The following is a 27,080-nucleotide window of genomic DNA, read 5'->3' as shown; positions in this document are numbered from 1 at the left end:
CTGTAATTTTCATCATAGGTACACTTCGACTATGAGAGACAGAATGGGGGGAAAGAATCCAGGAAATCACACTGTAGGATTTTTAATGAATTAATTGCTAAATTCCTCGGTAAAATAAGTATTTGGTCACCTACAAACAAGCAAGATTTCTGGCTTTCACAGACCTGTAACTTTTTCTTTAAGAGGCTCCTCTGTCCTCCACTCTTTACCTGTATTAATGGCACCTGTTTGAACTCGTTATCAGTATTAAAGACACCTGTCCACAACCTCAAACAGTCACACTCCAAACTCCACTATGGCCAAGACCAAAGAGCTGTCAAAGGACACCAGAAACAAAATTGTAGACCTGCACCAGGCTGGGAAGACTGAATCTGCAATAGGAAAGCAGCTTGTTGTGAAGAAATCAACTGTGGGAGCAATTATTAGAAAATGGAAGACATACAAGACCACTGATAATCTCCCTCGATCTGGGGCTCCGCGCAAGATCTCACCCCGTGGGTTCAAAATGATCACAAGAACGGTGAGCAAACATCCCAGAAGCACACGGGGGGACCTAGTGAATGACCTGCAGAGAGCTGGGACCAAAGTAACAAAGGCTACAATCAGTAACACACTACGCCGCCAGGGACTCAAATCCTGCAGTGCCAGACGTGTCCCCCTGCTTAAGCCAGTACATGTCCAGGCCCATCTGAAGTTTGCTAGAGAGCATTTGGATGATCCAGAAGAGGATTGGGAGAATGTCATATGGTCAGATGAAACCAAAATATAACTTTTTGGTGAAAACTCAACTTGTCGTGTTTGGAGGAGAAAGAAAGCTGAGTTGCATCCAAAGAACACCATACCTACTGTGAAGCATGGGGGTGGAAACATCATGCTTTGGGGCTGTTTTTCTGCAAAGGGACCAGGACGACTGATCCGTGTAAAGGAAAGAATGAATGGGGTCATGTATCGTGAGATTTTGAGTGAAAACCTCCTTCCATCAGCAAGGGCATTGAAGATGAAACGTGGCTGGGTTTTTCAGCATGACAATGATCCCAAACACACCGCCCGGGCAACAAAGGAGTGGCTTCGTAAGAAGCATTTCAAGGTCCTGGAGTGGCCTAGCCAGTCTCCAGATCTCAACCCCATAGAAAATCTTTGGAGGGAGTTGAAAGTCCGTGTTGCCCAGCGACAGCCCCAAAACATCACTGCTCTAGAGGAGATCTGCATGGAGGAATGGGCCAAAATACCAGCAACAGTGTATGAAAACCTTGTGAAGACTTACAGAAAACGTTTGACCTCCGTCATTGCAAACAAAGGGTATATAACAAAGTATTGAGATGAACTTTTGTTATTGACCAAATACTTATTTTCCATCATAATTTGCAAATAAATTCTTAAAAAATCAGACAATGTGATTTTCTGGATTTTTTTTCCTAATTTTGCCTCTCATAGTTGAGGTATACCTATGATAAAAATAACAGGCCTCTCTCATCTTTTTAAGTGGGAGAACTTGCACAATTGGTGGCTGACTAAATACTTTTTTGCCCCACTGTATGTATGACGGTATGTATATGTATGTGACAAATAATCTCTTGAACTTGAACGTATAACTTGAACACTTGTTGTTTAGTATAACATGTAATCAGTTTCTTTTCATGTGGGGGTTAGTAATTAACCACAACATTCCCCCCTTCCCCACTTCTAAAGTCACATTCTAACAGAATAACAAGGATAAACAAATTGTCTTTAAGGGTTAACACTGGTTATGCTGGACAATAAATGGCTTTAAATTATAACAATGAGTATGCTGGATAACATATGGCTTTAAATGATAACAATGAGTATGCTGGATATCTTGTACACAAACAAGCAGAAAACGTAGATGTAGCTGTGAGAAAATGTGTAATAAAACAATAAAATAAAACAACTGTAGTGACACAACAAGGCACAAATACTACAAGGATACACATGGTCCAATAATATGCAGTGAATTATGTGAGAAAATAGGGATATAGAAATTTTTATGCATAAACATTAGAGTGGTCATTTTTGGTTATCAGAAAAAAACTGTTTGTACTCGATAATATTTGTGATGGATGCAAATATGCAAAACCATCTTTTCTGTGGTATAAACAGAAAAATATTACCAAATATCAACCTTAATCCAACAACAACCTTAATATAACAGGTACGTAAGAAACCATTCATCTGCGGTAGCCTTTGGCGGTGAAGTTCACCAAGTCCCACTTCGCAGCCGCTGATTACACAGCAGCTATTGATTGAGGGTGGTTACCTGCTAGCGCAGATTGTCGTTGACGGTATTGAGCATGTTCACTTGATCTTTATATGATGCCAGCGGATCGAGGTGAGCCCTAGCTTTGTGGCGGTGATGCGTTTTTCACGTAGGCAGAATATCTGCTGCAAGCCGTTGGTGAGGAGGATCTGGAATGGTCCCAGGAATCTGTGAGTTCCAGCTTTTCCTCTGGAAATCCCGGACCACCACCCAGTCATCTTGTCGTGTAGCAGTCCTTCAAGTAGGACGGGTAGGGTGGCTTTGATCTGGGTACATAGACTTAAACACTTGAGTGAGAGACATACATTATGACAACATTGTTTGGTCTAGGTCCATGATTGTAAAAGTAGGTTTTATGGAATAATTGTGTGATTCCCAAACAGTTATGTTTGTGAATAGTATATGTAGTAGTAGTGTATGTATGCAGTCCACATCTCAGTACCAAAATAAATGCATGCACCCTAGTGTAACAACGGAATTATATTATCAATTTTCAATTTCTAATATGCAGGGGATTATGTCCATAGAATATCGATTAGGCTGCAAAATATCCGGCAATGTGTAAATTAAGCAGGGTTTTCAAATTTTTCTCAAATGCATTTCTCGAATGTTGCCTGAACATAATCCCGTCTACACAACCCATTAATTAAGTACATCTAAAAGTGATAAATAATAACTGGACAATCTGATCACTAACCATGACAGGGAGTCAGCTCGATAAAGCCATCATGAGAAGAAGAAAGAGTCTTTAATTGTCACACGACACTCCACAACACATGCTTGCACACACACACACACACGCTTGATGGTGGCCGGTGAAATGGCTCCTCTGCTTTTGACCCATCCTGGCTTGTCCTTCCTCCGGGGGCACAGCCAGGAGCAGTGGGCAGCATACGTGGACGCGCCCGGGGACCAGGTGATAAGTGTCCATCGCTGGTCAGACGATGAGTGCATGTTTTTGGTGGGGGTCCTTACTGACGTGAGGTGGAGGAAACCCCATGTGAGCACATGCAAACTCCACACAGAAAGGCTCCTGTTTTGGAAGATAACCCGCCGGAGATGGTGCCAACAGCGCCCCAGGCGGGAATCGAACCCAGGACCTTCTTGCTGTGAGGCAGCAGTGCAATGCACTGCGCCACCGTGCCACATAGGTGTTTGAAAGGAGCACTTTGGACTAGAATGCAGAAAACTGGCGGTAGAAATGACTTTTGTTCTAAGCACAATCATTATGTTTACTTAATTGTCTAACTTTTTGACAACTGGTACTTACCATATGCCAAACAGGAAAAGCAATGGAAAAACTTGCTGCTGGATATGGCTCCCCCTGCGGATCATACAGTACAAAGTGTCTCTGCCACTACAAACGTTGGCTTTCCACAACAGTAGTTCAGTATGGAATGCCTTTGAGTAGAAGAAAAAACAAGATCAGTGAGGAATCCTGTGTCCTCATCTGAGGAGGAAACAACCATTATTAGACAAGAGCAATATCAGGTACAGTGGCTTTGTTGGCTGCGTTGGCTCCAACATTTCCTATAGGGATTGGGTCCAGTACATTAAAGTCAATGACACAAATATGAAGACCAGAATGGGAGGATTATGACATCAAAACATTAAACGGATGTTCTGTCATCATCATCAGGTCTCCTGCTCGGCGACAGGGGCGACACCAGGCGTAGAGCCAATCAGTTTCACCAATCTTCTCCATTTGGGTCGGTCCAGTGCGAGGGACTCGGCTTCAACAAGCGACAGGTCCATTTGGTGTAGGTCCCTAGTGACGGCATCAATCCATCGGGTGCGGGGGGCACCGCGGAGGCGTTTCCAGCCGGCAGCTTTTGGTTGGAAGTAGAGGATAGCGTGAGTAGGGTGATCTGAGGGGAGCCTTTTGACATGGCCATACCAGCGCATCCGACGCTGTGCTGCCAGGTGGGACGCAGGGGGCTGTTTCGTCCGTTCCCACAGCATGCTGTTGGAAACCCTATCTTGCCATTTTATCCCCTCTATTGAGCGCAGTGCTCTGGTGTCAAAGCCATCGATTCTGGCAGCCAGGGTCTTGTTGAGAGGCCAGGTTTCTGCTCCGTAGAGGAGGATGGAGAGGACTGAGGTGTCCACAGCGGCTTCCAAAGTGTTTTCATGTTTCACTGGCTGCCAGGGCATGTCTCCGGTTTATTCCTGGTGAAATGTTGCCATCGTTGGTGATGATGGACCCGAGGTAGGTGAAGGAGGTCACAAACTCAACCTCCTCTCCACTGATATGCACGGAGGGGGGGCGACACCTCCAATGTGCATTAATTTTGTTTTGGGCCAGCTGATCTTCAGACCCAGTTTGTTGGCTTCCTCTTGGTAGGTTTTCAAGGCTTCTTTTAGCTGGTCAAGAGTGGAGCAGAATAGCGTGGTGTCGTCCGCGTATTCCAGATCTGTGAGGGTGTAACTGAGGGTGTTCTGTATATCTCATTAATCAGCTGCACCGCACCATATCACATTGGCCCATACACATTCATAGAATCAAAACAAAACAAAAGACAGTTTAAAACAGATAGTAACACAAACACAACCGGTTGTGCAAAATAGACCAACATTGTTTTGTAAAAAAAAAACTGATGACGGACAGACAGACAAAATGAAAACCCTCTAATAATTGTACGAATGAGTCTAAATCATCGTAGTTTAACTTTTCAAGAGCTTCAGTAGCAAAATCTGGGCGGGGCAAAGCCACAATGGCTATCACTGCCAAGCAGAAATGTAAATTCCTTCCCTCTCCATAAGAGGGAAGGAAAGTAGCTTGAGTCAGAGCAGTGCACCACCTCAAAGTGACATGAGCAGAGTCAAAGTTGCATGTGTTGATGATGATGGAGAGGTATTGCCGGAGATAAATGGGCGGATTTGCTCCATAGCAAGATAAAGACTACAGTATGTAATTAACCCAATAACCCCAATAACCCCTGTACCACGTTTCTGATCATAGTATGCAACAAGACGTAATTCATCTCCATAAGCTTGCAACAACCCAACTAATCATGAACCCATCTCCCTCATCCACAGTTAAAGAAATCCAGCGAACCCAACATGGAGCAGGTGCAAAAGCTTGTTTGAAAGCAACAAAAACGTTCTCCCTAATGGCTGGTCAAACGTAGCCTCATTCCACGATCCAAAAACAACTTTGACCACAACAGCCCAGAAAGGCCATGCCAGGGTGTGACCCTGAGGAGAAAAGACATAATAAAATAAATGTCGTCACTCAAATAGTGCATTTTCTTTTGTGCCGACTAGAGTTATAAGAAAAAAAGAAACAATGTCACCATCTTGTTCAAAGTATTTTAGGAAGTCCTGTGTGTCCATGACACAAGCAGATCAATAAACTATCAACATTTTTAATAAATATTCTGCCATTATTAAACTCAAAATCAGCCAAAATTAAGTTCCGTAATGTGGCAGATAAACAGTGGCAGAAAGGCTCTACATAACTTCAACAATAAGTAAAGCAAACTAGAGTAATATTGTGATTCACATACCAAAATATTTCTAAACTTAGCGTTCAATATTATATTCCTAGTTTATTAATATAATTTGTAGTTATACCCATAAAGGTACAACTAATATCTGCAAACAATAAGCCTGAGATCTCAGCAGTCATCAAACTAATAGAAGCCTGACTGGCGTTGATCAAATAACATTTGATCAACTATCCATTATCTCATGGTCAATTTGTGTCACCTAACTTCTAAAATAAAATCACATGAATTATGTGTTAATCTTTGAATTGCTAGTCTTACTTCTTGGCCAGGGAGTATTCAACTATAAATCACATCATTCTGCAGTCTGATTAGAGAACAATCGATAGGTTATTTGGCATTTCAAGTTAAGACCTTTACTTAAAAACATATATATGACACTAACATAGCCATAGCCACTCTAGAAGGGCTATTATTAACATAGTAAACACAATCAATGGACCAATCACTTTTTTCTATAATCTGTGCCTAATCCTGTTTCTACTTGATGATTAGATTTACTAACTATTCAAACCATTTCCTAAAATTTTTAAAATTATTTAATAATCTGTGTACTATCAGGATACACAGATTGACAAAACAACAGCTGTGAACACACACAAAAGCAACCCTCTGGGGATCACAAAGATAAGATTTCCCACAGCTCCCAGTTGGAGCAGAAAAATCTTCAGATTGCAGTCATTCAGCTTGACGTTTTTCTCTGATGCAGTGACATCACCAAATGCAGGTCCAGGGGAGCACAGTTGGTTAGGGTTGGTTGTGCTTTTGCGGTACTCTGAGGCCAAACACTTCATGTTCGTTGGTGGAGAGGAGTAGCAGCAGAAGTTGATGCTTGCATTTCATTTCACATAACAGGACTTTTTTCGTTGTTCAGAAAATGTCCCAAGTTATTCAGCCTGATGTTGGCAAAACTGGATCTCTGTACACAAGGTCTTCACAGACCTCGACAATGCTAGAGTAGAGGGTCTCCCAGCAGAATATCAGGTAAATTAGAATGTTTTTGGACCTCTATGAAGCCCCAGGGTACTTAATATGCTTGCGGCAGATATTGTTAGAAGCTGAAAGAAGAGGCCTACCACATTCACAAGCAGTGTCATAAAGAAAACACTCCAGGGTTCTCTGACAAAAATGTCTCTAGGTGATGTCACAGTAATCAATAACTGAACTTCTGAACATTGCTTCAACAACTAGGTAAGTTTAGGAGAATGTCACATTTAAATAAGAACTAATCAAAATGATTCTGGTTCTATAGGGCACTCTATAATACCTGACAATAATTTGAACAATGGAGCTCAATTGAGGTATAGAGCTAAATTCAATCAAGGTCTTTCCATTTATATGCTTGTATGTATTTCGTCTCACACTAATTCCAATTGAGCCTATTAAATAATCATATCTGCATATCTGTGAAATACAAATAGCAATAATATCAATAATTTACAAGGACCTTTGAATGCTGGACATGTTATGGCCTTACTCCATTGAAGAGCAATTCTGGTGCTGTTGTCAATCTTTCAGGTCTTCCCAATCAGACGTTGTCACATCTACACTGGTCAAAAGTCAAACTGCCGCACAGTGGATTCCTGTTCAAATGATTAAAACTGTGGAAATAAAACTGAATAAATGGGTTGGTTAATATTCATCAATACACAACTACAACATTAATTGATTCACAAGATATTTTCAAATTTAAATTTAAACTTTGTAATGCCCAAATTAAAAACCATTGAAATGGTCAACGTATTTCACATTTATTTTGGTGTTTAAATTTTTAGTAAGCGAACGCACACATTCCATTACCTCCACCAATATACAAAACAAAACAAATCCCTCTTTGTTAACTTACTTGCTAAGTTGTATACCGTATATCAACAGCTTCCTTATTCAATGTCAAGTCGAGATTACTTCTAGAGTAAAAAATAAAAATAATGTTGTTCGATCATACTTAAACAATAAACAGCCCTCATATGTGACCCACCGCATACTTTAGGGTCATTTGGTGGCTTTTGACTTTTTTATTTATCATCATTTCAAAGTGGGAATCAGAGCTTCCGAGCAAGGTGTCAGTTGTGCAAATCAACCAAATATTTTTAAAGCTATGACTTGTTAATGACAAGGGTGTGGTAAACTGTGATTCTGAGATAATTACCTCCAAAGTTTTATCCACACTTGGCTTCATTCAGCCAACTCCCAGAATGCAAATGGGGTTGACGAACAAATAAAGCCTCATGGCTACTTAACATAATGCCGAATGGGCCAATCACGAACAGCGTTGAACAGCGTCAACAACATACAACTATTTTTTCTATCTATTTAATTTATTTATTATGTTTTATAAAAGTGGAATTATTTTGGAGTTTAAACGGACAACACAACAAAATGTAGAGTCTATCAATATAAAGAGTTTCAAAAAATCTGAAATCTGAAGATCTGTCACCAACCTTAATGGACTTCATCACGTCATCAACTTCTTCCGTTGTAACATCAACGAGCATATCGTCGGTCTCCTATGGTGTTTCTTGAAAAAATTCTGTTTCATCGTCACATTCAGGTTGAAATCCGCTGTTAGAAATGTTCTCCAAGTCCGGGATAATATCAGATTCAGCGTCGCTGTCAGAAAACTGACTATCATCGCAAAAAAGTCCAGTACACGCTGCTTAAACAGACTTGGATCTCTCGCACTGATCAGATTAAGGTCTGTGATATAGATCTTCCTCCATCCGCTTCTCGTAATCCATAACAAAACAGGGAAATTAAAGTTTTCACAGACAAGTGACACCGGATCCTCATCTTGTTTACAGAAGTGACATCAGTGACGTCAGCAATTCTTACATGATGGTATATGTTTGTACACTCCCCCTCCACAACGATGTCTCCGTGTGTGTGTAAAAGTAGTACAATTAAAAGGTTGAACTCTGGAATATGGAAGAATGATCTTCACCTGGACTCTCGCTTTAAGGGAAACCATCGATCAGCGTTGTTCAGCGCTATTCACCGTCTCGGTAAGTGAACTGTGTTTCCCCATGTAATCCAACGGGAATATTTAACTCCACGGTTTAACATTTTTCTGCTATTTATAAATCAAGCTCGGTTTTGGAATTACGTTGAGAGATAAAAAAAAAACACTGGAAAAATCAAATTTTCCCTCAAGAAAGGTTTTTTTCAAGTTATTTGGCTGCTCCTGGCGATTTTATAAATGCGCAAGAGTTTTGCTGTGGTGACCCACCGCATACTTTCAGAACATTTGGCGGCTTTCGACTTTTTATTTTCTCACATCATTTGAAAGGGGAGAATCAGAGCTTCCAAACAAGGTGTCACTTGTGCAAATCAAGCAAATATTTTTAAAACTATGACCTGTTAACGACAAGGGGGTGGCAAACTGTGTTTCTGAGGTAACCTTGGAAGTTTTGAGGCTTCATTTATCTAGCTCCCAGAATGCAAATGTCCTGATATCCTTTGATATTACATGTCCTGCCCCATTCAGTGCAGGGAACCAATCACAGGTCTGTTACCATGGCTGTTCTATTATTTTGGTGGTAGTTCCCAAACAAGCAATCACATGCTTTGTGTAGTGTGAGCCAATCACAGCCCTGTTACCATGCAGCCCTTCCCTTCCTGGAAGAACGTTTTTTCTACGGTTCTTGGAACCGCTGCACCATATATGAGCACATAGCCTTGGCCTGTTCCAGGCAGCCTCTCCTTTCCTGGAAGATGACTGTCTCCACGATTCCTGGAACTCCTGTACCATATATGGGCATATGACCTTTCCCTGTTTTCTTTGTCTCAACTGTACTTAGATTTTCTTTTTTTTTTGTGCCCGTTTTTGTTGAAAACTTAAGTTCTTTCTGTTATTTCATTACTTCCCGTTTTTGGGTTTTATAGCATACATTTTTTTTATGTTTTTTAATATGTAAACCTTGAATGTTTGTGGTTTAGTATAACATATAATCAGTTTCTTTTCATGTGGGGGTTAATAATTAACCACAATAATGAGCTACCAGCACATTGCGCCGAATTAATGATTGAATGTATGATTGGATGAATGATTGGATAAATAGGAGAACGCATGGTTGAATGAATGAATGGGCGATTGGATGAATGGATGGTTGGGTGGGTGAGTGGATGAATGATTCAATTAATGGTTGATTTGATTAATGTATGGCTAAACAGATGGATGGATAGAAGAATGCATGGGTGGGTGGATGAATGAATTTATGAATTGGTGATTGGTTGGATGGAAAGGAGGCTGATGGGTGGACAAATGCATGAATGAATGGGAGGATTGTTGTGTAGGTGGATGAAAGAATAAAAGAATGAATGAATGGGCGATTGCAAGGATGGATAGACAAATGGACGGATAGAAGGGTTGATGGCTGGATGAATGAATGAAAGAGTGGATGGGTGGGTGGGTAGGTGGATGGATGGATGGATGCGTGGATGGAGGGATGGATGGATTCCGACCGCATTTAGCTTATGTAACTAATTGCACATTTGAATACAAACTTGCATTCTGTGCTACCCTTGAAACAACTCGTTCTTTGTCCAATACTATGTCGAGAATTCCTACCCGGACAGATCATAGTTTGCAGTTGGATTTGATTACAATAACAATTTATCTAATGTGGGTTGTCTATCATCAGAATATTGTGAGGCATCACGTCTCAGCTCTTCTTCCATCCTTTCCATCTCATTACCGTGTATTTTCATTGGATACTTTCTTTCTTAATTTCTTTATTTATTTTTAATGGAGCTCTCGCTCCATTAAAAAATGTCCTCCAAACCCCCTTTTAACGTCATCTGTTTTATCTTGCTCTTTAAGAATAAGGTGGCAATTTATAAAAAAAGAAAAGTTTGAAGCAAATAATAATAGTCCCACAGTCCCTGTGGTAGAATATTAGGCAACCATGAGCCACGAAACCACCGACAACCACATCCATAGTTCTGCTCGATCCAGGCCTGGACACAAACGCTATCTGACATGCAGTATTTAAGGTAAACACCCCGTACCTCTGGGGTCGTTCAGGACCCTGGTGGTACAGTAATGACTGTTGTAGTGCAGCAACCCTGTCCCCACACATTAAAGCCGGGAAAATCCAATACTGCCATGCTGCCTTTGCCGAAAAGAAGGTTGTGAACAAAACTATAGGAGCAGTTTAGTGGTAAAAACTGAAAAGAGTTAGCAGTTAGTTAGTTAGTTATTACATAGTTAATACACAGGGGGAAATAGACAGTAATAATCTAATCAGTCGTAATAAAAGTCAAGTTGATCAATAAAGTTATATCTTACCTTATTACAGCAACAAGGCATTTCGTAATATTACATATACTTTATGATTTTTTTTCATTATTGCATAGTAATTACTGAGTAATTATATAGTTATTACAAATGTGACAAAAGAGAAACAGCCAGATCACTCATGATAATAGTAGAAAGCACAGAAAAAACACAGAAACAGTTGACCTTGAAAAAAAAGCTGAAAGCTATGAAGTACATATGTCCCAGTAATTAATTAAATCATAGTAGTGATGAAAATGTTTCGTTTTTGCAGAGTAAGATAGTTACCATTACACAGGTGAAAATATACACAAACATAACCAAATCAGTAGTAATAATAGTAGAAGGTCTACTGACAGAGAATAGACAGCATTTGTTCTTCAGGATGTATAGTGCATTATGCTTATAGTGCAATTCAATTTTGGTTCGCCTACTCCATTTCTTTCAACGCAAATACATAAAAATCTAAAAAAAACTGTGAAAGCCACAGAGAGGGCAGCATGTGAGTGGGTTGGGGAGGGCTACTCATTTACAGAGTAAATCCATCTAATGACTATTTAATTTCAGACATTTGTTTGTTCGGTTAATTTATGACACATGGTGCAAAGACACCAAGTTTACCCCTAAAGAGCGGTAACTGGAGACTAATTGTCTGTGATTCATCTCGGCGGGACGGATTGGCGGTCTGGGACAGGGAGATAATCAAGTGAACAAATCACCGCTGTCTGTCGCCAACTAACCCCTCACACTAACCCTTCAACTTCTGTGGAATCTGGTGCAAGTTGGGCTGATTACAGAGGGAAGAAGCATATGACTGAACTGAGAGGAACATCTGCGTTTCTGTGTTTGTGTGTGATGGAGAGAGACAGAGAGACCGAGAGAGAGAGAGAGAGAGAGAGAGATAGAGAGAGAGAGAGAGAGAGAGAGAGAGAGAGAGAGATTGCATGTGGGCACTCATCTGCATTTTCAGATTTGGAGACTACATACTCATACACCCTTGCAGCGTCTGGATCAGATACGGTTAATGCCACTTAGATCCCAAACCATTTTATTAAAGGCTTACAGCCTCCCAAACAAGGCAGTTTGTTAATGCAGCTTTATGGAGGATTATTTAAAAAGTGCAGTTAAGTCATGTAGATTAACTTTTCCTGTTAAGCCTCCTTAAATGCTGGGAGTCCTGCAGTCCTGCAGTTAATAGGAGTGTAACGATGCACATATTTTTGCCAAACCATTTGCTACAGGACTTTCTGTTGATGATTACACTGTGAATGCTGTTTTTTTGCGAAAAGCAGAGCATATGTTCGAAGCTCTGAGTTGCACTCGGAACTGTGGAAATGTGTTAGAATCGGTTCAGTTTTTTGTGTTTGCACAAAAAGTGTTTGAATGCTAGTGCAGTAGATTAAGAGATTAGATTTGGATTGCTCTCCAAAATTGTTCAAAATTGGACACAGAAGCTCCCTGGTTGCCGCTCTAGGCAAACTGTTCACCGTGACACAGACTTGATATAAATGACCAGCCCACTATGTCTGGACATCGTCTGATCACGAAACGAGGAAAATCGAGAAACAACATTAGAAGCATGCACACGATTGTTTGTTTTCTAGCTCAGTGTGGTTCTCTGTACTGAGTAAATTCAATGCAAAGTCATTTATTTTACCCTTTGTTTCTTCTATTGTGGTTCCCCCTTAGGACGAAGACTCCAAGAGCTTGCCACCTGCAAAGTCTCCAGACCAAGGTGAGAGTGACGTTTCAGACCGGTTTCTGAGCCCCAACATGGAGGCAGATGGCGTCCAAAACCCTACTCCTACTATTAGTATACTACTACTATGGATACAGCACCATGGTGGCTAGTCGTAAACACCTACACACCTAGAGAACTACCTGGGGTCTATAGCAGCTTTTCCACCAAGGTACAAAAACTAGGTTCGGAGCCATTTTGGCCCAGAACCTTCTGAAACGGGATCCTTATCAGTCTTTAAAAGAGTCCTTGGTCGGTTTACCAAAGAGCAAACAGGTCCTGGCTTTTCCATTTTATTTCAGCTGGTATTTAAAAATGCCGGTTGGTGTGCTTGGAGATTGGGGTTTATTCAGTACAAATGCACCCCAGTGGTTACCCGTAGAAAGTACGACCTCGCTTTTGGAGAATTTTGGACACCAGGAACCATCCAAGTGGAAGCAATTTCAGAAGTTTCTCCTGTGTACAAGTACTGCAAACAAAGTTTCAGGTTCCTGAAAAGGTTACTTAGTTGGAAAGAGGGGTTATGACATGTTTCTGAGATATTCTTAGATATTAGAGATTGTCCAATACCCCTTTGCAACAACAAATTCTTGAACTTAATATGCTACCTTCATCAAGCTGCTTTTCTTTGATATCTAACATGTTTGATGCAAAAATCAAATATGAATTTTGGTTTACTACAGTATATTGGAGACCGGATACTCAGTATCAATATTCAGTATCAATATTGGTTGCATTGCAAATGTATTTTTATTTATTTATACATAAATTATACATTACTCTCAGGCTTGTTTATTCTTAAGGGATGTTTTTCCGGAGGAAGTGGGGGAAAGCAGAGGAAGAAGGAGAAGTCACTTGGCAGATTGACAGCATAGTCTGCATATTTGCTGTATTTTTGTACATTCTTACATTCGTAATCATTTTTGCCAGGTAATTCTGTCTCAGCGTGCCTTATTGGAAAGATAGGGGCAACTGGCACAGGGATTCATTTTAGATTGGATATTTTGTGTTTTACTCTGCTCTAGCAAAACATTGGGCGCCAGCAAAAGTTCAAACTAAACATGGAGCTTCTGTCTGAGCAAGCTACTCCTGGTCTATGTCTTTTATTGCAAAAGGATCGTTCCTTGTGGAATAAAGAAGGAAGTATGTCTGACCTGCTGTAGTGGTATCTCCTAGTCTCTCATGGTATCTCCCGGACCGTCTTCATTCATATTTTGCAGTTGGAGCAGGATAGTTAGATGAATACATGTCCAACAAAACAATTCAGTTTTTGAGAGGCAACGCAACAGGACAAACTCTTAAAATCACACCTTGGATTAGTACCAGAGGATTTACATAATGCAGGATGGATTAAAAGTTGTTTCCTTGTGCATTTGTGTGATTTCAGCCAGAGGCCTTGGAGTTTTAGGTGGAGTGCTTCTTCACAGCTCGTGGGATAAATGATATTCACAAAGATTTTAGTAATTTCTGTATTATTTTTGTGCTTGTCTTTTAAATTTGCTTTATACACCTAACAATAAGTGGCCACTGAGGGCTACTGTGGACATGAAACAGGAAATCTTGATGAAAATTATTAGGCTCCATCGAAAACTCATTGGAAGGTCGTACCATACCTACAAGAAAACACCAATGCTCTTTTTTATTAACATGCCTGTGTATGTGTTACACTTGTTTACACACAAAAATATGATTTGAAGGCTTTGCTTTTTGCACATAATTGTGACCTACGGCTGGAAATTACAAGTTGGATATCTACAGTAGCACTCACGTTCTAATTCCACTCCTATCCTGCCATACTTACTGCAACGTATCTGTTATGCAGAACGGTTGAGGAACAATCCTGCGATCATAACACATGCACACAAATTTACATCCCAGCAGTCATTGAGGGGCAACAGAAAATTGTGTATCCATGTGTGGCCAAGCTCTGCCCCACTATCATCCAGGTAATTTCCCCAGCTCATGTGGAGATTCCAGCATCCAGCTCGTGATAAAACGCTCCATTTCCTCCCTGTCTCCTCAGGATACTCCCACAGTGAGCCTCATTGATTTATTTGCTCCTGACTGTTGTTTTCCTTTCCTTTTTTTCGCCTAAATCTGCTTTATTTTCCTCTAATGGTTGCAAAAGTCGATGCAGAAAGGTTCAGTAAGCTCTAGCAGACGGACGAGCGCTGACAGCGGACGGAAATGGTCCTTTTAGGGAGACGGATCTAACAGTCTGTCAGTATTCTGGCAAGAACCTCGGAATCTGCCGCCCTATTCTGGGTTCTTCTGTGTGTCCTGTGCTTTGGGAAGATGGAAGTTGACGAAAAACTAATTCAAGGATCTGACTCCAAGTAGAATGACTCCATTCAATCAGTCAATTCCAAACAACGCTTTCCAATTCGTCAAAAGTGTAAATTCTTAGTTATAGATTGCTGCTGTGAAACAAACATTCTTCATGGGCGATGCATTCAGTGATTTTTTTAAAACACATTTTTAGACAAAATGATCTTACCGACCACCGATTTATTCTGCACCACCTTGTCGCAAATGTTTGCATGCTTCAGTTCATGATGAAAGTTCTTATTTTTCTGCTTCTCAGTCATTCTGAAAACCTGCCTTCGCATCTTCAGTTTACACCCCTAATCACCACCTGTTCTACTGCCACCCTCCAGGCTTTCTTCCCGCTCATATTCTAAATTGTCGAAAACGATTCCAAATATGTCCCAGGAGGAGCGAAAAGAAAATGAGTGGATGAGAACAATAAAGAGACAAATACAGAAAACAGAACTCAGTAAGAGGCCTGGGGGCTTTTTCTGGACAAACTTTGAAATCCGATCAATTTGGGGTACTTTATTATTCCACGGGAGAGTTTGAGGAAAATACGGACCGGCTTAACGTTTGCGATGGATCCACGTATGGAGCAAATGTGGAGTTGATGAAACAACCGCCGCTGTAGCTAACCAAATAAAGCGAACGGCGAATATCTCATTCCGTGGTAATGCACCAAGGCTGTTTACCGCTCTGATTTGAAAAAGCTTTTTGGCCACCTCATAAACACTGACTCAGTATCAAGACCCGCGACCCGCAGGCTCATATTGCTGTTATCTGGCTGCTTCAATGAGGCAAACCCATCCACTGGTGTATTACTATCACAGCCGTGCAGACTATACATTACATTGACATTATGAGTAGGGTGGGGTCCGGTGAAACACAGATACTCTACACACCATGTACACACACTACACACTGCCTTTCGGACACCAAACCAACAACCAAGGGCATTGTGAACTGAGCAAAAACAAAATCCTGTGCAAAGCCATAGTGATCAATAGGCCACGTTCTGTGTGTGTGCGTGCGTGTGTGTGCGTGTGTGTGTGTGTGTGTGTGTGTGTATGTTGGGGCAGGGGGGTTGCTCATGGCTCATGACCCTGTTTTTATGCCTACCAATTCAATATGGAACAATATGCAACAATATGAGGGTGTACTAAGAGTGTAATAAAGGTATAATAAGAGTGTGACAGTTGTTTTTCTTTCTTCTCATTTTTATTGTATGTGTTACAGTTCACATTTAGGCCTAGAAGCAATAGATTGACGCTGAACAAGAATCGTTCTTGTACTTTGAAAACTGACACTGAATTCCTGCACGGTCAAAGTGCATATGAGGACATTTTCATGTGAATTTGAGCATGGCATAGGCTACTTTTATTATATCATAGAATGGATGGAGCCCATATTGATTATAAAGAAACGGGTGGTGTCAGGGTGGTGTCAGGGGGGAGCAAGACAGAGACAATGCATGTGGGTACAGGAGGGGGGCAGTAGCTCAGGTTGTAGAGCAGGTCGTCTAGTGCTGGTTCGTTCCCTGGCAAGTAGCGTGCTGAAGTGTCTTTGAGCAAGACACTAACCCCCCGGCCGCCCCAAGTGGGTGGCAGTCCACTGCTCCCAGATACGTCAGTGTGACAGTTCCCCTTCAGGGTTCAGGGAGGGAGACAACGTCAGAGTGTCAGTGAAGTGCCTCAGCTTGCATATTATTCATGAGGGACCGAACAGAAAGGCTCGCTGGCCAAAAACTCAAACATTGAATGAATGAACGAAACAGCGTTTGTGTCAGGCAGCGATCTAGCGATCACTTGGTCCAGCTCTGGCACCACATCTCCTTCTCACTGGAACAGACAAACAACATTTAAGAAAACTCGCCCCTGCCAAGTCGGACCAATCGGCACCCATAAGACCCAATTAGCCCGAGTCGATGCAGGTGCGCCACCGCGTGAAGGAGCCAGCGCTGCGTCCCGTGGAGCACGCCTTAACCACGCCCCTCGTCTGCCATGGAAAGATACTAGGCTGGGTGAATGCAGAGAACTAATTCGATTAATAAAGTATACATTAAGCTTTCATTACTGGAACAGAGAAAGATTTGAAGGATAACTCAATGCACCATTATCAGATAGAGAGAGGGATGACCCGCAAATTGGAGTAAAAGGCAAGAGAAAGACAAGAAGAAGCAGAAGAATGAAGGAGAAACAGAAGAAACAGGATAAAAGCCATATTTTAATATGTAAATGTTGTATTCTCATTTGCTGCTGTGAGCCTAATAACAGCAACCCTGTTGGGAGGAGTGTTGTTGGATTGACTGAACAAAACACAACCATATGTTTGCCCCTGTGAACCAGGATTTGCATAGTTAAAAAAACAATCTCCTTTCGTTTTTTTTTTTTGTTTTGTTTTTTTTTGCTTTTTTTTTTTACTTTGTTTTTTCCATTATACACAGTTGTTTCCACTGAATAATTCAGGTTTTGCATTGTTGTGTGAGTGCACCCACAGCGGTTGGGCTTTAAGAAATAAAAATGATCTCTTAACGCAATGTGGAGCTTTAGCCACCCGGGGTTGAAATCGGAACATCAGCAAATGCAATAGTCGTAATATTGAGTTAAGAAGCTGCGCCAACACAAGCTCATTTGCCGCGTCATGTAATTACAAAGTGCGCCGCGCTCTCATCTTTGACATCTGCTCACCGCCTGGGTCAAGACATTTGATTTGTTTGTGGTTCAAATACCCCTGATGCTGGTTTCAATTGTATAAAGAGAAGACAACACGTTCTCGCAACAAGGCCTTATTGATAAAACTCCCATCCCTAAACACTTCTCAGAAACCGCAGAGCACAGCCGTGAATATTTATGTGGTTAGTCTTTTGTCCATGGTCCTACACGGTGAGATAGTTGGCACAGTTTGAAAAACAGTTTGAACAGTACGAATTTCATGGGATCACTATTTTTCGGTATGGGGGCCAACTGTTGCCCAGATGTCAGGAGACAGCGGTTTCCCTGCCCGCAGCACGGACGTACCCAGGGTGCTCCACTGCCACCATCTTCCAATATTCCACCTCTTGGTTGAGTAAATCTTAACCATCCTCTGGGAGGAGGTGTGAAAAATGAAAGAAAACAAATCTACCGTCTATGATGAGGAAGCATTATAACCTTAAATGATGCTTATTAATGCCGAATGCTGAAGAAAAAATGGAAATGCAGTGTTTCATTGTCAAACGTCACAAGCTCAATGTAGATTAACAACAGAGAAACACCTGCGAAGCACATCTGACATTACTTCTTGTGGCTGACCAAGGGGCATGGTTAAGCTGATGCTGCCAACGGCAGCATGGCTTCCTTCCCCGCAACTGCACAGCTGCCCCGAGTCGGCTGAATCAGCGCCTGTGCGGTGCTGATTGGTCCAATTCGGGGCAGGGAGCTTTCTTTATGTTTGTCTGTCTTGCAGGGGGGAATTGGCGCATAGGCTCGTCAGCCGACCAGGAGCCAGAATGGAGTGTCATTCCTCCAGCGCCCAACACATTATCATGTATCATTTATCCTTAGGCCAGCGAGCCTTTTTTGTTTCGTTTGTATAATAAAAACTCGCCGCCATGTCGGCAACCCACGGCACGAAAGACTCGTCTCCCTCCCTAAACCCGTGCCGGTGGGCAGAGACGCCTACACTCCTAAAAACGCATCCCATTATATTAACGAAACTTCAATTAACGATACGTCACTCCATCTTTTATTGTTTGAAACTAACAGTAAGCAACATGTTCGTTCAGTTCAAGGAGATACACCTTGTACAGTATCTCAAGCCGTTGTGAGTCTCTTCAATCTTTCTGTGTTTTTTCCAGACACTGTTTTGTTAAAATTTCATCTATTTTACTTTGGTGTCAGGCAAGTGTGCATTTTGGCAGCCATGAGATTTAGTTTGGACAATGCAGGTTTATTAGTATAGTGTACTCCACAGCCACGGACAATTTTAAGCGCTTTACATAAGACATAATAGGAACACAGTGAACAGATGAAGTAGAATAATAACACCCAGAAACGTTTTTTTAATGTATTTTATGTATTATTATGTATTATTTTACAGAAATCAAAGGTCAAAATGCATCGCAAATAAGAAAGTGGGTTGGAGTCATGATTTAGAAGTTGGGGCGAGTCTGAAATTTTCTGGATGTTTGTTCCCACAATGTGTAGCGTTTAGTCTTCAATCTACAGTAAATGGACCTGCCCCAGATGACCTAAGAGGTCATAATGCAGGCCCAGCGCCACAAGGGGGCAAAAATAGCAAAAACAACAAGATTGGCCAAGATACAAGTGTCACAAGTAGGGATGTCCCGATCATGCTTTTTTGCCCCGGATCCTGATCTGAGTTTTTTAATATTGAGTATCTGCCAAGTTCTGATCCGATATTTTCCTAGATTATAGAGTTGTACAGTGCACACTTGAAATACATTAAAGTTATGAAAATCAATCCAATGTACAGTATATGCGTGACAGTTAAATAGCTCTGCAATGCGTTAAGAAAAAAAATGCCCGCGTCCAAGCTGTTCCTTAATGTTTTGTTTTTTTTTACAAAATAACAATTTAAACAAATGAAAATTTGTTTTTATACTCTTATAATTCCACTTAGTGGAACATTTGTTTTCTTTTTTACTAAATAACCAAGTAAACAAACTAAAAGATTGAATATCTTTTTAAATAGCTCTTATCAATTCCACTTAGTGCAGCATTGTAGTAATATTAGAACACTCAAATATAGTAATATAACAACAATTCCACTTGAAGTGGTGTAATAGCTTACATTCACAGTCGCAACAAATAAACATTACAACTCTGCTTAGTGCAGCATTATATTAAAACTACTAGTACACTAAAATAAACAACTTCAAGAGCAATTGAAGTCCACTTAAGAGTGGTGTGGCAGCTTAACTTGAACATAGAAAATAAGGTATTCAGTTTTGCCTTATTGGAGAAGCAGCATTACAGTAAAACCTGAATATCAAGCTAGATTTAAGAGGCACTGTTTTGCTATCAAGTAAGATCAGTTCTTAAAGTGCTTTTGTGGAGCTGCTACAGGAGTGTTCCTCTCTCATTCAACTCTTACTTTCATTTCAAAATGAACTGAAGGTTCTTTTTGAGGAAAATCAGCATCTCTGCCGTGTTAGCAGACAGCCGGTTCCTCTTCTCATCAATGTCCACACTTGTGCAGGGGGCACAGAGAAACCTGGTTGCAGTAGCAGCCAGTGAGGGAAACTGTCTAGCATGTGACCTCCAGTACTATAGTCGATTGTCTGTCCTTGGGATGGTTGGCTTTACGAGGTAACACTGCACCTGAACAACTGCTGATGAGGGTCTCACAGACGCTGCCTCTGTCTCGCTCTCGTCTAAGATCTCATCAAAGACACTGCCAAGGCTGCTGCTTGCTGACTTTGGAGGTGCTGGACTTGCCTGCCCTTGTATCTGGGATCCACCATAGTGGCAATGCAGTAGAGTGGCTCAGTCTCAACCTGGCTGAAGCTTCTATCCAATGCTTCCAGGAGGGTGCTTTTCATCGTCTTGATACTCTGGTTAGTGCTGTGCTCTCGACAAAGAGCGCGTTTAAGGACCACTGTGCCAGGGATCAAATCAGCTGCAGTGGCAGTCTCGGCGCTCACTACCCTTGTCAGTTCTTCAAAGGGAGCTAAAACCTTGACTGTCTTCTCCATTACTGTCCACTGTTTTGCTGTCAGTGTGGCTGGAAGGTTGTGGCCAGCTGCATAGACAATGAAAGGCCCCTTTTGCTCCAGAAGGCTCTGCACCATGTATTGAGTGCTGTTCCACCTAACTTGCACATTTTGCTGTCGGCGCTTGGCTGGCATTTTTGTTTCAATCTGGATGTCTTCCAGACGTGCGTGGGCCTGTGTTGAATGCTTGAAATGCCCTACAATCTTCCTCGTGTTAGCCAGCGTGTCTGTGATGCTGCGCTGAGAAAGCAGACCCTTGTGTACAACCAGCTGAAGCATGTGCGCAATGCAGCCCACACTCTGTACCCCCATATCATCCATTGCTTTTTTCATATTTATCGCATTGTTGCACAAAATGACATGGACCCGTTGCTTGTCTATTTCCCAGGTGTTCAGCATCTCCTCGATTGTCTGTTTTACATGCTCTGCTGTATGAGGCCCACGAAACTGACGAGCATGCAATACCGCATGCTTTAAATCAAAAGTGGTGTCAATCCAGTGTGCCGTGAGGCTAAGCAATGACATCCGGCAAACATCAACTTTCCAAATGTCTGTGGTGAAGCCAATAGCAGTCATATCTGATAAAAGACCTGGTAGGTGGTCACAAACCTTGTTGTAAAGCTCTGGTAGGGCAGAACATGAAATGTGGTGTCGAGAGGGTAGGGCGAAAACCTGTACTCTACCACAGCGATGGGTTGGTCATCCAAAGCGATGAATTTGATTACCCTCTCTGTAATCCTTTTTGCCTTGTCGCTATCTCGAGGAAATTTCTCTCTCCTTTCAAATGTATCCTCCAGTGTTGGTTGTTTTCGGTGCAGCCTTTGATGGAGTTACCTGCGTGAATTCACTGTATTCCATTGAGTGGTTATTTTTTAGGTGCAGTATCAAATTATTAGGACTGAACGCAGCTCTGTTACGACCGCCTCGCGAAATGCCCGCATTGCAGACATTACAAGTGGCTGTTGGACTGCTTTTGCTTTTCCAATTTAAAATATTTCCACACTGCAGACATTTTAGCCGCGTCCTGTGCAAATGTGCCTCGGCGTCCTGGTGCCGCAAATTCTGCGCTCCGTTTACGACACTCTGTTTACGACGCTGACGTAAAATACAGAATCGGGCATATCTTATAGATACCAGTCTCAGTTACCAGATATCAGTTTGCTCGGTCAAAAAAATGCCTTGATCAGACCCGATACCGTTATTTGAGATCGGAGCAGGGGATCCCAACCTTTTAATTATCACGGACTGAAGTTCCCGGTTTTCGAGAAAAAACTCAGAATCGACAGAGTGGTGCACCATGGCCGCCCACCTCACCACCCCTTCCAGCACCACCCGCCTTGGCTAAGCAGCGTATACAGCCTGTGGAGAGAAAATTTATAATAGATATATAAATAGAGAAATAGACCGACCCGGCAAAGTGGGAACCCACGCTTGCTGCGTTTTATGAATAGCATCCAATCTAAAACAGTGTGTTTGTGTGCGTGCGTACGTGTGTGCGTGCGTGCGTGTGTGTGTGGGGGGGGGGGGTGCTCATGGCTCATGACCCTGTTTTTATGCCCACAAATTCAATATGGAACATGCATGCACCAATATGAGGGTTTAGTTGGTGTAGGGTGTAGTTTGAGCAGCCACACCTGACCTGGATCTAGGTAATTGGGGCCCAGGATCAGAGTGGCTGCTTACCTGTTGCTTGTTGGTTGGTCTAATGAGCACTAGGTAAAACCCCCATCTCCACACTCACTCAGGAGAGGAGCCCTGTCATGGCATGTGTCCATCTGCTCCTGGGCTTATTCCAACTAGCAGACTCTCTACAGTAAACTGGTGTGGCTACAACCCTGTCGTCTGTGTCTCTGTGCCGGAGGTCCCTGAACAGGTCACTTGGGTGGTGCGTGGTACGAGAAACTGCAACAAATGTATAGTCCGATTTTGAAACAGTAGTTTTGTGTTATTATTTAGCCTTTCAGAGGTTATTACATGGTTAAATCAATGAATTTCATTCAACCTACCACCAGACCAATTTTCGGTGGCAATCTGCTGCAAGTATTCCAATTTCATATAATGGCCATGACGCACAAACACACTGAGAAGGTAAGGTAGGGAACTGTTCACATCTCGTCAAAACACTACAGGGTGAAAAAAATGCAGAAATAATAACAGGTATAAAAATAGCAGGAAAAGGATGAGGACCTACTGTTTTACCATATAAAAAGATTTGCCACCTCGTCCTTTTTAACTGCCCCACTGTCATCCTGGTGCCAGGCCTGTCAGAATGGCTCGTATAGGAGCAAATCAGAGACTGCGGCCCTGAGCCATTGAGAGATTCAAACACTAGAAGCGGGCGAAGAGACCATTGTGTGATGTGGTCACCTTTCTTGGTCTTTGTTATATCTTGAGCAGTGGCATTCTGAATGGGGTGCAGTTGTCAAAGGCCTTGGTGGTGACAGTTGTCTTTGCAAACACACATGCTCAAAAGTATGTTTTGGCAGGCTAAAAGTCTGCCAACCACCACCCAGTCTGAGCCCTACTTAACATTGCTAATTAAGCATATTTAAGTTAATTGACCTTTGTTGGAATTTTTGGCGGTGGGCAGATGTCTCTTGACATTTGTTGAGTCCATTCATTCATTTTCATTACCCGTGTATTCCTGTTTATTGGACTCAAACACTGTACCACATGGTCCGCATTGCTTTTAATTTGCATTTGGAGCAGTGGAGGTAAAGTCTGTGCAAATAAAATTGACGGACTTGTTCTTGTATTGCTATCTGCTATGTGGTACTATCACCCTCTGCAGCCTCCTTGTACTACTACTCTATTACTACTACTACTACTACTACTATCAAGAGTACAATCCCCAATTTGTCATATTTATAATTCATCACTTCTTGCATTCAGACTCCTGGGCAATCTGGGAAGGAGGTCAATTGGGCTCATGTATCGGTTTCTATTGGGCTGTTAAGGCTTTTTAGGGGACCGATGACAAAACGGCGCAGCCGAGATCAGACCTTGCATATTACCTAAGACCTTTCACCTTCAAAATTATTGACAGCTTAGCATTGCCTGAAACACAACGCAGACTTATTTTTTAAATACTTACTTTTCCATCGTCTGCAGTTTTGTCACGAACAGTTATTATTAATTTCTCAATCTCACATGTTTTCTGAAACAGAGAGCTCACAGATAACGGAGACACACAAAAACACAAAAAGAGTTTCTTATTTCACAGTTTGTGTGTTGGTAGGCGCAACAGAGACCCACATGTGAAGCACAATCACTGAAAAAGTCAGTTTTGCAAAATTGGTCTGCTTTAAAGTGGTCCATGGTGAAAGGTGGTGTATGATGGGAAAATTGAGGGTGAGAGCAGGATGTGAGTTTGAAGGTGGTGACGCATGTTGCTCCCCGGCCTGCTGCGCTCCTGCATCGATCTGGTCGTGATTCACCTATCTCTCCCAGTGCCAAAAGTCATTCTCAGCACATACACCACACAATAGGCCTAGGGATGGGGATGGGTGGGGGGAAAGTTACAGTATGTGGGTGGGGATGCGGCGGGCAGCAGCCCTATGGCTGTCACACTCTTGCCCCAGCGTGCTTAATGTCCGTCCCAAAATTTTAATCCCACTCATATTAGCTTACAACACATACACTCGCACACCAATCCTACTCCAAACAACACTCCACCAGACCAGGGTCTGCGGGGCAGAAGGGGTGCAAGTGATTCGGGTTTGACTTGCCTGAAGGACTTGTACCCACAACCCCGCAATTTTAACTGCATTGCCAACAGCACACATTGAGCACTGGGGTTTTCCAGGGTGGCCAGTCGCTGGCGGGTCGGTGTGGGGTCGGTGTGGGGTCGTGGTTGGCCGGGGGGTGGCCGGGTGGGCCTCCCTGCCGGCTGGGCTGGAGTCCTGGCAGCTTGCGTCTGATGGCTTAAGGTGTGCTGCGACCTGGCGGGGCGTGAGAGAGAGTGCCGCCGGGTGCCTGGGGAGGCTGCAGGCTGCTGTGGGTGTGGGTTGGAGTTGTGGGGGGCGGCTGTCAGCCTATTTCTCCTGCTTCTCTGCGGCGGGCGCCCCGAGGGCCTGTATATCTGGTGGACTGCTGGCATTGGGGGGGGGAGTAAGATACAAGTGCCCCGTATGGGCACTCGGCGCTCACACCGGGTGGGGTGTCTGGTCGGCTGCGGTGGGGCGGGCGGTTCGGGAGGGGTGGTGGTCTGTCGGCGTGGGGCCGGGATCCGGGTCTGTGCCTGGTGCCCACGGCCCAGGTTCTGTGCCCGCGGCTGCGTCTTGTCCCTGCACCTGGGGGTTGGTTGTATGTGTGCCCTCCTGTTTGCATTCCTCTCCTTTCCTCCCTCATTTGCTGCCATAACTATGACAGGAAGAGGCCACGTGACCAATTGTTCTAGTTTTCCTGGACTTAGCTTTTTCAATACATGTTCATGTCCAATGTTTATGTTTTGTTTATGTTTATGTTATGTAAATGTTGTTTGGTTCTTGGAGTAGTGATAGGTTGTTTAATGACCCAAACTTGATAAATAGTTCTCCAAAGAGCGGGGTTGGTGGAAAAAAAAAACAGAAGGTGGTGACCACTACAGCGGTGCTTGTACTTTACGGACGACGTTCTGATGAAAAGGGAAAAATAAAAATTAATCACAAACACGTTATTATATCCTTTGCATTCTCAAGCTGGGAGGAGAAAAAAGGTAATCGAGGGAAGTGAAGAGGAAAGAGAAAAATCAGTCGTAAAACTACAATTTGGTGTTCCACATGGAACAAATAAATGACAAAGCGCAAAACTATAAATTGCTCCTTGAGGGGAAATAAGTTGTGATAACACTGAAAAACGCTTCGCTGTGGCGTGGCCGGTGCTTTAATTAACAGCAGACCGGTTGCTTAGCCCGGCACCTTGCTCTGAGTCCAGGCGCCGAAAACAGACCGTTTGGGAGGTGGTGACTCATTGGCATTCTTTCTTGTGCACCGTACATTAGCATAATACCTTCCCAGGATGCACTGCAGGGTTTTTAAGAGGAACCGGCCAATACATATTGAGGCTAGACCGTTAACTGCAGGCAGGCATAGGGAGGGAAGGCAGAGAGTTAATGAGGAGAGGGCACATGTAGAGGCATCCACACACACACACACCCACACACACACACACACACACACACACACACACACACACACACACACACACACACACACACACACACACACACAAACAAGAATCAGTCCCTCATGCATAAACATACCTTGCTTGAGATGGGTGCTCTGGTTGCCAGGTCAGATTTTCTTTCTATTATTGTTATTATTTTTGGCAGGTTTCAGAGACAACTGGATTGTGGCCCAATTATCTTTTGACACCAAAGGCCAAGGTAGCAAGGCCTAACGTGACAAAGCAGCCGGCTCTCTCTCGTTGACTACCTCTGTCTTTTCCGCGCGTCCATTGAAATCATAAACGCCTGCCAAGCCGAAGGGTTAAGCTCAGGGACAAGTGCTCATCTCGACCCAGAGAGACGTAGGTTCTTTCTGGGTCGTGAGGGTCCTATTATTGCGTCCACCGCCAATTCTACACAAAGCGGTGCAAAGAGAGTGTTGCGGCTCACGGGATCAGCAGTTTTTGAGATTGTTGTCATCCCACGGACAATGATCAAATTTTGTCTCCATTCTGAGATTTGGTCCAACTGGACAACTGCACCTAGCGCTGATTGTGTATTTTCATTATTAAAAAATGCTATTGCTGTTGCAAAAATACACAATTTATTTACGCCTTATCAAATTTTGCAATGCATTCGGCACGCAGTGACTGCCAGTCTGAACAGTGAATTTTTCTTATTATTTTGTCTGTCAAAGCGGTCCCCTAACGACATAATAGTATAATATTTGCATTACTTTAACCAACTTCAACAAATCCCCCCAGCCCCATTAGCCAGACATTTAAACTGAAATGGACTCAGTTTATCATTCAAATTCCTCAGTTACATCCATAATACATATTCTTGCGTTTTCACCATTGAGTTGTTCTTTATTTATTTTTTCTTCTTTTTGGAGGGGCATTTAATTCAGACCTCGCCCCGGGGACCTTCTCATCTCATCTCCTGCTCCGCTGCGTCTCTCAGGCCAAACAGAGTCACACCCTGAAGGACACTCGGGAGTGAGAAGCGAGAGCGAGAGAGAGAGAGAGAGAGAGAGAGAGAGAGAGAGAGAGAGAGAGAGAGAGAGAGTCACGGGGAATATTTTTCCATCTGAATCCCGTCTCCCACCGGAGAG

The 27,080-nt window shown here is 42.7% G+C and overlaps 1 protein-coding gene across 1 annotated transcript in view; it reads left to right on the top strand.

Moving 5' to 3' along the window:
- The window catches only part of LOC307235856 (testican-1-like), a gene marked incomplete at its 5' end in the record, with an annotated part of 132,082 nt that overhangs the window by 70,163 nt on the left and 34,839 nt on the right, over positions 1–27,080 (top strand). Inside the window, 2 exons of the mRNA XM_080008114.1 lie at positions 12,749–12,794; positions 14,821–14,832. Of these exons, the coding sequence (XP_079864240.1) occupies positions 12,749–12,794; positions 14,821–14,832 (58 nt within the window). The remainder of the gene's footprint in view (positions 1–12,748; positions 12,795–14,820; positions 14,833–27,080) is intronic.

Source organism: Zeus faber (genome assembly GCF_960531495.2).
Source record: "Zeus faber genome assembly, chromosome: 10".
In the NCBI taxonomy this organism is placed as follows: Eukaryota; Metazoa; Chordata; class Actinopteri; order Zeiformes; family Zeidae; genus Zeus; species Zeus faber.
Note: the sequence above shows the minus strand (reverse complement) of the source record. Positions and strands in the feature narration are given on the sequence as shown.